General features: G+C 53.0%; 5 protein-coding genes across 5 annotated transcripts; 2 read left to right on the top strand and 3 right to left on the bottom strand.

Moving 5' to 3' along the window:
- Nucleotides 1-49: 49 nt before the first annotated feature.
- BO82DRAFT_357739 (uncharacterized protein) lies at nucleotides 50-328 on the top strand. Its single transcript, XM_025636100.1, has one exon. It carries the CDS (start codon nucleotides 89-91, stop codon nucleotides 299-301), a length of 213 nt encoding a protein of 70 aa, XP_025488159.1. The 5' UTR covers nucleotides 50-88; the 3' UTR covers nucleotides 302-328.
- A 397-nt stretch (nucleotides 329-725) lies between these two features.
- Nucleotides 726-1,620, bottom strand: BO82DRAFT_435382 (uncharacterized protein). Its single transcript, XM_025641022.1, has 2 exons — nucleotides 1,394-1,620; nucleotides 726-1,335 (listed from the first exon to the last, which is right to left on the bottom strand). Exons 1-2 carry the CDS (start codon nucleotides 1,540-1,542, stop codon nucleotides 951-953), a joined length of 534 nt encoding a protein of 177 aa, XP_025488158.1. The 5' UTR covers nucleotides 1,543-1,620; the 3' UTR covers nucleotides 726-950.
- A 381-nt stretch (nucleotides 1,621-2,001) lies between these two features.
- BO82DRAFT_405655 (uncharacterized protein) lies at nucleotides 2,002-3,477 on the bottom strand (the record flags this gene model as incomplete). The annotated part of the gene is made up of 4 exons (XM_025639502.1): nucleotides 2,002-2,018; nucleotides 2,081-2,658; nucleotides 2,700-2,976; nucleotides 3,051-3,477. 4 exons carry the CDS (start codon nucleotides 3,475-3,477, stop codon nucleotides 2,002-2,004), a joined length of 1,299 nt encoding a protein of 432 aa, XP_025488157.1.
- A 4,529-nt stretch (nucleotides 3,478-8,006) lies between these two features.
- On the top strand, nucleotides 8,007-9,981 carry BO82DRAFT_292445 (HET domain-containing protein; the record flags this gene model as incomplete). The annotated part of the gene is made up of 3 exons (XM_025631764.1): nucleotides 8,007-8,420; nucleotides 8,494-9,276; nucleotides 9,307-9,981. 3 exons carry the CDS (start codon nucleotides 8,007-8,009, stop codon nucleotides 9,979-9,981), a joined length of 1,872 nt encoding a protein of 623 aa, XP_025488156.1.
- A 1,562-nt stretch (nucleotides 9,982-11,543) lies between these two features.
- BO82DRAFT_268944 (DUF4050 domain-containing protein) lies at nucleotides 11,544-12,725 on the bottom strand (the record flags this gene model as incomplete). The annotated part of the gene is made up of 1 exon (XM_025630968.1): nucleotides 11,544-12,725. A coding segment is annotated over one exon (1,182 nt), but the record flags the coding sequence as incomplete, so codon positions are not given.
- Between the last annotated feature and the right edge of the window lie 51 nt (nucleotides 12,726-12,776).

Genomic DNA, 12,776 nt, shown 5'->3' with positions numbered 1-12,776 from the left:
CGACCCGTACTCCATGTCATCGAGACATTGCCATCTGACTCCTGTGGTGCCGAGAGACAAGATTCTGTTGGAAACAAGGTGCTCTTGCATGGTCCAGGCACGGCTATGTATCGGCTCCATAAACCCCAGAGCTCGGGAGGTCCGTGTACGAAACATCTCTAACATCACGCATCCTTGCACTCCGTCCCGACGATATTTGAATGGGAGGCAGTATTTCAGCTCGTATCGCGCAAATTTGCCAGCGTCTACCTCATACAAAAAAGCCGTCGGACGCAGTACTAGCTTGGGCGGCAGAGATTAGTAGCCTAGCGTTTTTGATAAATCTGGTCCATTTTGGCAAGCTCCTCGTGCTTGTCAACCATGTTATCCTGAATTATGCAAAGACTGTCGATCCATAGTAACCAAAACCCAAGTGCCCGTGCTGTGTAAATGGCGTCCTGTATTGTAGGTGGCTGGTCCTCAACTGGGGAGCCACTGTCATATCGCTCGCGGACGTTATCAATGACTATGGCGGATCCTATGTTACAGACTCCTCAGCAATAGCTCAGTGCAAGATACCCATCTGAGATTAATTCCGGAGATAGCCCATCACTACCTAACAACTTAGTAAGATCGCAGTCATCGGATCCCACATCCACCAGCCGGGAGGGCCAAGAGTCCCGGTTAGTCGCTTGGGGCCGAATTCCTCATCACGACCGAGGCACAAGACTATAGCTTGGCTATACTCGCAAATGTCGAGGACATCTTGCCTTCATCTTCTGTGGCTTGCGGCTGGTCATGCACGTCAGTAGATGAGTCCCATTTGTTATACTCGTCCTCCCAGTCTCCTAGCTCGCCCCGCTCTTTTTCGACCTCGTTGTCATCTTCATCCTCATCAACATCCTCATCTTCCTCTTCATCTCCATCCTCCTCATAATCATCGTTGTCACTGTCGTCGTTGTCCTTCTCGTCTAGCCGTTCTTCGCTTCCGATAGACAGGAGGGCCATGGGATGTCTCGTCGCCTGTAAAAGTGCATATCTGCGGGGTTTTCGATTCTTCTGACACAGAACCTGGGCTTGCGATACGCCCGATACATTGCTCTTACCCATTTGCGGCACGTTTGGCACTCACATTGGATATCACAATTTTCATCATTCGTGCCAGTAACTTCAACTGTAAACAGATCCGGTATGTTGGCAAGAATATCGACATCATTCCACGGCAGTTCCAGAAAATAATCCTCCGACTCGCTTCCGTCGTGCGATGATTTTGCCTTGGCCGTATCACGGCTATAGGATCGACTGAAAACAGACTTCCAGAACTTCGAACAATCTCTGTCCGATATAGTGCCGTTCCTAAAGTTCCTGCTGTAAGCAAGGGTATTATGTCACCCAACACAAGCTCAGTACTTACAGAATTTGTTCGAATAACATCTGGTCACGAGTCTTTCCTGGGGGGCGTGTAAAAAATAGGAGAGAAAATTTCCTGGAGTGCTGTAGAACTGAACTGGTTAAACTGGCCCGAGGCTTCCTTCCCAGCCAGGTCTGTATCTCTGAATTCATCGTCGAGCCCAGTGAAAAAGCGCTGCATTATTAGGGGCTTTGACTACTTCTGTTAGCTAAGGTTTCATTCAAACCTGGCGCAGGAATAAAATGTAGTATCCTGACAGCTAGACGCCGTGGGGCGCCAGTCAGGCATTTAACGGCAGCCAAGGGGGCAGTGCTCGCTCAGCTTGGCCGGTTCTTGCGTGGAGGGGGGGCATACATACCTTGGCATAATCACACGGGTCAGGCGCATGGCCTTGTCACATAAGCATTGCACTGTACTGTACATCTTCGAATTCATGCCAATGGCTTTAATAAATCAGTCAGATGATGGTAACAGTCCGGAGAGATGCGCTGCCGTGAATCCTTCCCACGGGATCCACGGATGGTGGTTTAGCGCTGATAACCAAGATGCCAATTCGTTCGTAGCAGTCCGGAATCTCAGGTGATCGCTTCAGCACCAGCGAAATAAGTGTTCTACTTGGTGTTCCGGGCTGTTGATCGTCGTTGAGGGATTCCTCTCACAGTCCAGCAAGATATCTTGACCTCCGCCTACCAGCCATTTCTCTTGCCATGTCGCCAATTGCAGGCAAACGGTCGCTGGGCTTTGTCAAGCGCAGTGCCGTATAGGCTGACACCACGGTTCGCCACAAAGCTGCTCCGTGGTACTGGAGCCCCGGGCGGTATTCCCCCTTGTGTGCAAGGTCGTAATAAAGCAGCGCGGTAGCAAGCTCGATCTTGAACAAGCCTCGCCAGGAGCCTGCTGCACCCAAAGACTCGATCTGCTCACACTCACACCGAATGCCAGAGTGACATTCGAAGAAGAGCTCATATCGGCCAAAGTGGATGACGCGCGTTGAAAGCATTCGTTCTTGATAGACCCAGGCTCGTGTCAGGAGCGGAAAGAAGACCGTCGTTGGGTTCCCAGACTCGTCGTCGCACTCGTTCAACGACTCTATGTGGTGCTCGATCATCTCGCGGAAATGCAGAGTATATCGTTCACCCTCGCGCGACCTTCCAGAGACACGAAAATCCGGAGTCGCACGGAACAGGCCCCCGTCACCATTCGGGGAGTATGTGGCAGCAATCGTAAAGAATCCGTTGCGGTAGATAACTCCATCGCCCAGTCCATATCTTTATCTTGGATAATGCAAAGCGAGTCAATCCAAACCTACTTGATACCCAGCGTCCGCGCTCCAATAATGTCATCTTTAAAGGTCTGGCACAAGCTGTCCCACGGGATTGACCTCTTGCGCTCAGCCAATGTCGCTCTAGTGGTTGCGAGGATCTGCGTATCACCCCAGCAGTGACTGAGGCATACATAGATTCCCTCAGCTCCTGCGGTCTCGAAGACCTTTACCACATCGTCCTCCAGGCCAACATCCATAACTCTCGTAGGAAGAGGCGGCAGCCGTTCCCCCAGATTGCAGAGCGAGTCCGCATAATCCAAGTCTGCATGGTCATTTAGACATTCATTAAGCCAATTTGAAATAGCGACAAGTGCGCCGCCCGAATCCGTTCGTGACAATGTTCTATTCCGGGGCGCGAAAAATCCCCCCAGGATTTAGGCGTGCGGCCGCCGGGTTCATCGACAGCGAATACCTCGATGAGGAACTTCTTGCCGTTTTGAAATCGAATGACAATTATCTTCCCCGTCTCCTGCTCCTCGATAGTTTCTAGGCGAGCGAGATAGCGGAACCTGAGACTTGCGTTATCGATCTCTGCCTCTTTCGGCCCGTGTTGATCCAAGCATCCCCGACAGCCGCGTAGGAGAATGTCGCAGCAGTAACATGAGTTAGACGAGGCCAGTAGTTCCTCCCAGGTGAATCGGGGAACGAAGTGTCTCCTGTCTTTGCTCTTGTTATCGGGTGGTCCGTGTCTCCGCATCCCATTGCACAGGGAGCAGCTCACCTCTCCTCTGCTCTTGAAGATGGTATTATATCTCTTCACCATGATGCAACCTTGTCAACTGCTGGACCTGATCAGGTTAGCATTACTCACCGAGGTCAAACCGTGCCTCGTTGCCTCGAGTTCTAACAATACCGAACAGAGAATTGCACACACTGAATAGTTTTAGATTGAACTATTTCGAATGGGGGCGTCACATGAGGCTATCTACCAAGACCCGATAGTCTGTCTTGTTGCCCAAAGAGGAGCCCAGAAAAATGCAGCAGCTGACTGCATCCCTGCACAAATATCACCAGTGATTCTGACAGATGGCGCCAAGTCCGTTCGTCAATAGACAAAGGACTCCTGTGCCAATTCTTGCCCTGTGATTTGTGAGGCGATACATAGGTGCCTTGGTCTGTTGCACTGATCACTCGGTGGAATTACTGTCCTAGCCTCAATAGGTCCAGGATACAGGAACACGCATCAAGTGTTCAGCCAAATCGTCCCTTGGCAGGTTCAGCAAGCCAGTAAACCCTCACGGAAAGGTATCAATGCGGTGGCTTACATACCCCAACACCGACCATGAACAGAGGGGGAGTCAGCCTCATCGTTATAGCAATTCTAGCCAATTCCTCATCTGATTTACGCCGTCAGATTGGCGTCCTGGGATGAGCAAAGCCCTGGTTGTCTCTATATTCTCGTTGGCCACGGCAAACATGCAGATACCATGGTCCATTTCGCTCTCTTAGACCTATGCGGAGCCTCGACATGGCGAAGCTCACGAGGCTTCATATTCCCCTGGTGCCACCGCTTGAACGCGACTCTTGGCTCGCAGCCGCCCTCTAGTCATCGAGATGTTCCCCGTTACGCCCTAGAAAGAATTGACACCATGCGACTATCGCGCCCCACCAGGTGACCTCGAAGACATAAAATGCAGCCGAACCCTGCCCCCACTCCTACTTATTAGCATAGTCCGAATTCGATCATCCTACTCAGAGTGATCCATCCCAAGCCACCCATAGCATTCGAAGCCTAGCCCTCCTCAGCTCCTCACGAATTGAAACAACATGTGCTTGCAGTAAGTCGCCTGCCTATCCCCCTTTCTCTTTCATGCCTCGTCACTTTCAGCCACCCACGGGAAAATAATGATTCTAACACCTTTCCCTCCCAGTCAGTTCAACGGAACAGCAGCCCCCAACAAGCCCTGTTCCATTTGTGCGCAGGGGGCCAAAAGTCACGTCGGAGCAAAAGCCTCCAAGGTCGTGCAGAGTGTTGGAAAGGGCCTGGTGTCGTCGGCTGCGAAGAAGACGGGGTTTATGGGACCTACGTGGGGGGGAGCTGGAAATACACAAAAGAAAGTGTAATTGCAGTCTTGGTGTTAAGGGTCGATGTTATGTCGGTGGTTAAGTCGGGACGGGCGAGGGTCTGAGCATGCGTGCATCACTGAATGGCTTATCCCAGAAGATTAGCCTAGTCGGTAGCCATCTGATTTTGCATCCTTCCAATGAAGAACAAGGCGCATGAGGCGACTAAATTAATAAACCGCTAAGCCACCAGGGGCCCGAGCTACGCATCATAGTTAGGCCCCGTGGACAATCGCTTGGCTACCGGAAAGAGGACGAAGGTAAAGCAAACAGTCGACCGCACATGCATGCAGAGGAATTCTTTTACCCACCTTGCTTCGACAAATGCTCACTTGCTGGTGACAATGCTCTCGGTAGCTAGATAAGAGGGACATTGACTAAGGCGACTTGCCCTGGACTGCAGTTTCCCCCGCCTTGGCCTCAAACATAGTACAAAGCTAATACCAGGATCCCTAGGACTCAAACAAAGACAAAGGAAACTTTATCATCGGTTTCTTTCGCATAATGATATCGAGTGCCTTGAGCGTAAGCTCGTCTCGGCGTTCGACGTCGCCGGACCGTGCCTTCTAGCCGTCCCATGAGATGGAGACTGGGAGATGTTGCCGCGCCCAGCCTTCAAGAGCCAGACCCTACACGGTCTCTCTCTGAAACCCCCCATCAGACTTGCAAGGCTGTGAATCAGGTCTTCTACGAGATTACCGTGTTCCACAACTTTCCATTCCTGCGCCAGCCCTCGCTCCCTTCTTGGGTGCTGAACTTTTCCAGTTTCGAAAGAAAGTCGCCTCTGCCATCCAATGCTGCGATTGTTGAGATGTCGATTCAGTCCGAGCTAGCAGATCTTCGAGTAGCAGAAGGTCATAGCCCCAGGAGCACAAGGGCACTCCCTATACCCATGATTGTTGTGTTGTGGTGTCATCACTCCGGGAACGCCAGGCGGCGATAAGCGATAAGGCTAGTCCCGTCAACACCAAAAATCTTTGTCCTCAGCCTCCTCCACGTCGACCGTGCCAACATCCAAGCGCGAATAGAACATAGTAAGATGCTTCCTATCGACTCCTGCAAATGGGTCAACAGCGACACTTGCGCCTCGTGCTTCCAAAACCGCACCCATGAATTTATACTACGAACGGACCACAACAAAAAGGCAGCCACTTGATCGGAAGAGTGATCATATTCATCGGAGAGATTATTGTATTGAGGTGTTATGGTATTGTGCAAAAACCATAAACAGACAAAAAGGGCACCTTTCAGACCTCCTTGACACCCACCAAGTCAGACCGACCAAAGTCAAGACGTCACGACAAGGTAAAGATCATCACCACTCCCTGGAACGGGACACCTGGCCAAATACCCGGAATAAGTCTGCGAGCAGATGACCACCAAAGCACCGGCGCAGGCAAGGTCGAGTCGGAAGTAAAATGGCTTTACTTGAGGGCATCGAGGACATAGCAGTCATCAGCAAGGGTGGGGATTCTATGGCTCTTTAGAAGAGCTCAAAGTGGGACATCTACTCTAAAATGATTCTTGGAACTGTGGGAGAGAGAATGGTTAGCCAGATGTCGCTGTTTGAAGGGACGCTGAATGTAGGGGGGGAAACCCACGTAGAGTCGCTTGATTTCCAAAACAGGATCGCGGGACGGGCGGCTTATATACCCAGCAGACACGGACCACCGCTCCATTCACTGCCAGCATAGCATAACAAGCTGACTCATACTTTGCACAACACCTCATCCACGAGCAATCAATGGTAGCAGCCAGTTCTGCTGCCAGATGCACCGCTACACATCTCGGGACAAACCTATTCCATAAACAACTCTGGTCTTGATTTTCCATCCGGTCAGGAACATGGATCTCCCCACTGCAGAGGGAAGCGATTCAGGTACGAGGGACCCTCGTACTGTAAGTAAAGGTGGTGGGGCGGGGCGGGGTGCATTGCATTCGCATCAGCCTGGTTGTAAACCCAACACGAGCAATGCTTAGGGTCTGGCTGGGCAAGGCTGACTGCCTCCTGCCTTCTATAGGGGGATGGAATCCTGATTGTCAAGTGTGTCAAGGCACAGCTGGAACAAGATGAGCTCTTCACGTCGGCCACCAATCCCTTGCAAACCAAACCATCTTCGCAGCTCCTCCGCAAACCCGGGGTTGACCCGCAGTCAGGGCCCAAGTGGTTCGTCTACCGGCCCTGGAGCCCCGCCAATACGCTCTCGATCCAGTGAGAGAACACCATCCAGCACCAGCAGTACCCTCACTACTCCACCGGAATACCTCCATCTGCCCCACGACAACCGTGGCTCGAGCTCTCCCGTGCCCAGAAGCCGGTCCATTTCACCCGGCAATATCAGAACCACCATTGGGAAACTTGTCGACGGGGGAAAGGACAAGGCTACTGAACTCTTCCAACCTACCGGGCCATTATCACGGGGATTCAACCGCGCCGGTGATAGTCTGACTAAAGCGGGAGAAACGGTCCACAGGCAGTTCCTAAATGTCCCGCTTCCGAAACCTTTTCACCTGACGAGCGAAGACCTCATCGACGCTAAATCCAAGACGCTCGGCTGGGAAGGCGTATGCACCAAATGCGAATCGCTAGCCTTGGAAGCCTGCTACACACAGGGAAACCTCGACCACACCGAGGCGAATTGGACAACCCCGTTGGCACGCGTCATCTACCATGCCGACTGGTGCCGCATGTGCCGCCTGCTCCTCTCCATGCTGTGTCGACCCGAGCTTGACCCCCTGAAACACCCCGAAGTTGCCCCGTACATGCCGGACGCGATGCAGGGAATGGACATGAAGACGTGGGTGGGACAAGGCTGGAGGTTTACCGACAAGAACTGGCCATTTGGAAGGAATCATCTCCGCCATGAGGGGGCTACGCATATTCTTGGTCCCACCAGAGACGTAGTCCTCGATGTGGCGTCCCACCCCACACTTCTGATCAGCTTGAGCAACTTCGTTGCTCTTATGGTGGAAATCAAGGCAGGGAAGAGCAGTTCCACTAGATCTCGGCCCGGATTATCATATGCGGACGGTGTGGATGTGGGAAAGAGAGAAATGAAGGCACTCACGAAGTACCCTATGAGCTGCGTCCTTCATATGACAATTCTGACCGCCCATCATCCGGAATTCGCTGGAATGGCATTTGTGAGCCTGGTGGGATATGGAAACCGTCCCGGGGGGGACCCACAGCTACTCAGTCATTTCCGCTTGCGGGTTGCTCATCCTGCCATGCTTCAGCAGCAAGATTGCCTGAGATCTCTTTCATATGGAAAGGTTCTTGACCGGGACTGGATTGACCTGACAGTGGTAAGGCAGTGGCTCGCCCATTGCACCCAGTCCCACGGGAAGCTCTGCAGTCAACACAGTTGGGGAATTGCCATTCAGCCACCGAAATTCCTCAGGGTGATCGACGTGTACAATCTTTGCCTGGTGGAGGTGGCTCGCCCGGAACAATGCCGCTTCGTCGCTCTGTCGTACGTATGGGGCCGGTCGACCCCACTGCGGCTTCGATATAACAATGTAGATTCGATGAAACGGCCACAAGGTCTCAGGCAGTACATGAGCAGTCTTCCGCGTACCATCATTGACGCGATGGAAGTCGTGCGGGGACTCGACGAAAGATACCTATGGGTGGACTCGTTAGTATGAACTCCCTCCCTTTCTGATCAGCGCCGTGTCACTCAGTGAGGGGGCAAATTGGTCTAACCAGACATAGTGCATTCTCCAAGGAGACAGCGTGGAAGCACGAGAGCAGATCGCGACGATGGACCGAGTGTACGGCAGCGCATTCTTCACGATTGTTGCAGCGCAAGGCAGTGATGCCGACCACGGCCTCCGAGGGATCAAAAGGTATCACTTCTCATTTTGCGAACCCGGTCGACCTCGCAATATCGATCAGCCAGTCGCAAAAATCAAAGATGATGCGCACATCATTGCTCCGTTCCCAAGCGAAGCATCCCTGACCCACACCACTTGGAACACCCGAGCGTGGACCTTTCAGGAGCGAATCCTGTCGAAGCGGATCCTTGCCTTCTGCGGGGAAGAGGTTGTATGGCACTGCCGAAAAATGGTCTGCAGGGAGGACATGCAGTGTGAAGACTCCGGGTACGGACCTGAGAGTCTGGACTGGCTGTCGCTCAAGCCGCAATACTTTGGAGAAGATGTGGATGCACTTTGGGTGGATGGGAGTCTCATGACTGACCGACATGGGAGAACACGGGTGGTCCGCTCAGGGACGTTCGGACAATACTCCAGGATGGTCGAAGAGTATACTTCGCGGCACCTCACATTCGAGTCGGATGCCATCCGAGCCCTGGAGGGTCTTCTTCACGTCTTCCAATTGAGCTTTAGGTCCGAGTTTATATCTGGCCTCCCGAAGTCCCTGCTCGATGTTGCTCTTCTGTGGAGGCCTATGCGGCAACTACAACGCCGAAGGGGATTTCCCAGCTGGTCTTGGACCGGGTGGAAGGGACAGGTGAGCTACAACAAGGCGATGGAGGTGCAGAGGGACGATGCAGGCGAAGTGCAGAGCGCCAACAGAGCATATTCCGGCGAGGAAGGCACCCGATCACTGCAACGATGGTACACATTCAGCAGCTCGTCCAGCCGCTTAGAACCCGTCAACGGTCATGGATGGGGTGTTCCACTGTCACGTCTTCCGGCTGAATGGGAGGCCTCTTTGGATTGCTCGACTGGCCGGACTGGCCGCACGCTTACAAGTGATCCACTCCAGCTTAGGTCCTACGTGCAAGCCACACTGGGTAACCGCTTGCTGGATGGAGACATGACATATCTGATCCTCTGCACCACTTGCACTCGGTCATTTCAGCTGGGAAACCAGATCCTTCAGGACAGTGACACCGAGACACTCACTCCTCATGGGCCCCCGATCCCTCCTGAATCCCGCCCACTACGATTTTCTATTGTGGCTTCGGCATTTGAATGGATCGGCACGGTACTCCTTGACGGTACTGGGCCCGAGTGGATGGACAAGCAAACACACGAATTCATCCTCATCTCCGAGGCCCAGTACTTCGGCCTGGATGACGAACCGTATAATGTCGGGGAATTTCCGCTTTATCATGTCATGCTGGTGGAGCATGATCGTCGGACTGGAATCTCTACCCGGCTAGGCTTGGGGAGGGTTAGGAAGACCGCCTGGATGATGGCAGAACCGACCGAGAGAGTTGTCATTCTAGGTTGAACTCCTGGGCAAGTCTCCCTCAAGCCTCTCCGCCCGGTCGAGCATGTCCGCTCCAGCGTTGCATTAGCTATACGCACTTTCCATCACGTTAACCGGCTACAGCATGCTTCGGCGACCGAGAAACTGGCTACAAATCTCCCCGCAGGCCACACTAATTCTCGCGTCGAGGGAACGTACAAAGATGCTATTCGGAAATTTGAAGCAGTAAGCCTAGTACATTTACTGGAGGAATGTTCAGATCTAGAATGACTGTGAAGTAAGATTGATGGAACACCCGCACAATCATCGCTCAAGCCTATAACTCGCCATTTCTCTACCCGCGGTCCTTCCAAGTTGACCAAGCTGGTTCAAAATTGACGTGAACGAGGCTCATGCACCAAGATGGTCGGGACTAAAGTTTTTATTCTGCGATGATTGGTTTTCAGATGTCTTGATACAATGCGATCGAGTATGACTTGGCTAGATCACCACGACTTTGACCGGGAATCATGACTCCCATCAATAGAAACAGAACACGTATTGATAGAGGAAGTCAGATACTTCAAACCCGATAGGATGCTCTTTGACTTCGTTGAAGTGATACAATGGGGCGCAAAGGGAAATATAATCGCAAATTTCTGAAGTCGCTCCCTTTTAGAGAAGCTTCTCAGTCTAATCATTTAGAAGACTATCCTCCACCTATTGCACGCAGAACCTCAACTCTCCCCTCAACTAGCTGACGAAAAGGTGCCAGGGACACATGAGATACCAGGCATCGAGTATGTCTCTCTTCAAGATGAATATACGTGATGCTTACATTCGTCAGCCTTTTGGAGTCGGACTTCGTGTCCCTTCGAATTCGTCAGACGGGACCATCGTTCAAAATCCATCGGAAACTACTTCATTCAAAGTCCAAGCCGCTTATTGCAGCTTTAGATAGTACGCTCAAAGAAGGACAGAACTCCCTGTACGAGTTTGAAGATGTAAACGAGGGAACAGTGGCTCGGAATCCATATATCGAATGATCCGCCTGGTTGGGTCTAAGCCCCGTGCATTGACGACAATCTGGGATATTCATGATTCTGTATGCTCTAACCAGAAGTAGAAATTGAGGCAACAAATAAAGAAAATACCCTCCTGCATGCATGAGGCTAGGAATTTAAAGAGGATCCAACGCATCAGCTTACGTCATAATAACATAAGTATCCATCAGCAACATTAAGAAAGAGAAAAAAAAAGGCAGAGTATCATGATCGAACCATAACCGTACATAAGTGACATGTAATCAAGAAGAAAGAGACGTCATTATTCAAGAGTAAGGGTAGAGAGTGAAGGCGGCGAGGGGGATGATGCATGCAACATTCCAGGAGCAGTAAAGTAGATACAAGTGGGGGAATTCGGGGCAATAAGAGAGATCATAATATTGGAGACGAGGATGGCGACGGTAATAATGCCGCTCCATTCGAGGTTATTCCTGGATGAGTCCAGCCGCTGCGATCGAACAGTCTCAGCTTTTGATTGCTCAAATCTCACTGTGCAATATTCGCTCCGGACTCACCGCCAGCTTGAGTTTGGGATTCAGTATTTTGTTGACTGGAGGAGCCTCTCCGGTGGAATGGGTGGGGGTGGAACCCCGAGAAATGGAACACCTTGCGGACGGCACTGGCGACGCCGGAGCGGCGTTTCGACTCGGGCGATGAAGGCACGCGGTCCCCGCCTGCTGCTGCTGCTACTGCCGCCGTCGTGGTGCTGTCCTCCGGTCGGCGAGGGATGGTCGCGTCGTCCTGTAGAACAATCGAGGTCTGAGTCGGTTTGGGGGGCCATTGGCCGTCGGCCTTCCAGCCTTGGACCATGGCTTTGGTGACGTCGGCGAGGTTGATGGGGACGGTGGGCGTGAGACCCTGGATGACGACTTTGGAGTAGATGGAGGGGTACATGGCTGGCGTGATGGAGGCGCGGATGGGATTGGTCCCCGAGATCAGGGAGGGGACGACGGGTATGAAGGGCTCTTCGAGTGTTCGAAGCGGCTGTTGCGCTTGCGGTTGTTCGGAGGATGAAGTCTCCGTGGTGGCGCTGGAGGTCTCTTTCTGGGGGCCCGGTTCGGTGATGATGGTCTCCGTGGAAGCGGTCGGTTCCTTCCTGTCGTCCGCGACTGTCAATGGTTCAGCCTCCTCGCCATCCAGCTGCGCCAGGTTCTTCGGCTCTCCAAGGCTAAGGGCAGCTTCCGTCCTGGCGACCAGGTCGCTACTCGGAGACCTGGGCGGGCTCTGCACTGCCGCGTCCGATGACGATAACGAGGACTCGGTCGCGTGGCCCTCCTCCTGCTGCTGCTGGTGCTTCTTCAGGTTTTTGGCGCGGATCTCGTCCTTGGTGTGGGCGCCCGACCACGCATCTCGTCGCTCAACCCACGCGCGCAGCCCCTCGTTCCAGCGCATCTCCTCCTCCATCTGGCGGCGGCGTTTGCGCCGGCGCTCCGAATCATCGCCCAGGGGTGTCGCGATGGGGCTGGAGATCTCCGACGGCGTGAAGCCCGGCAGCTGCTGGACATCAGCGGGGTTGATTGTCGGGGAGGACTGGGGTTCCAGTTCGGAGCCGGAACTGTCGTATTCGCGCAAGCGCCATTCGAGCACGTCCTGCTCCGGAGTCGGCGGTGATGAGAACGAAGGAATGCCGTATTCGGGGGACAGTTCAAAGACCCAGTCATTTCGCACTGTGTCGCGGACATATTGTTTGGCCTCTCGGATGGCCGCATCGCGGGCCTCGGTGGTTGACATGGTGGGTGAGTGCAATGTGACAGGTCGAGCAGAGGGGTAAAA

Source organism: Aspergillus uvarum, assembly GCF_003184745.1.
Source record: "Aspergillus uvarum CBS 121591 unplaced genomic scaffold BO82scaffold_61, whole genome shotgun sequence".
Lineage (NCBI taxonomy): Eukaryota > Fungi > Ascomycota > Eurotiomycetes > Eurotiales > Aspergillaceae > Aspergillus > Aspergillus uvarum.
This window is presented reverse-complemented; position numbering and strand designations above follow the sequence as displayed.

Bases quoted from the DNA above. Each gene is read 5' to 3' on its own strand.
- BO82DRAFT_435382 (XM_025641022.1), bottom strand. From the start codon at position 1,542: ATGAATTCAGAGATACAGACCTGGCTGGGAAGGAAGCCTCGGGCCAGT. The intron at 1,336-1,393 runs GTAAGTACTGAG...CAGGAACTTTAG, and splicing joins ATGTTATTCGAACAAATTCT to GAACGGCACTATATCGGACA.
- BO82DRAFT_357739 (XM_025636100.1), top strand. From the start codon at position 89: ATGGTCCAGGCACGGCTATGTATCGGCTCCATAAACCCCAGAGCTCGG.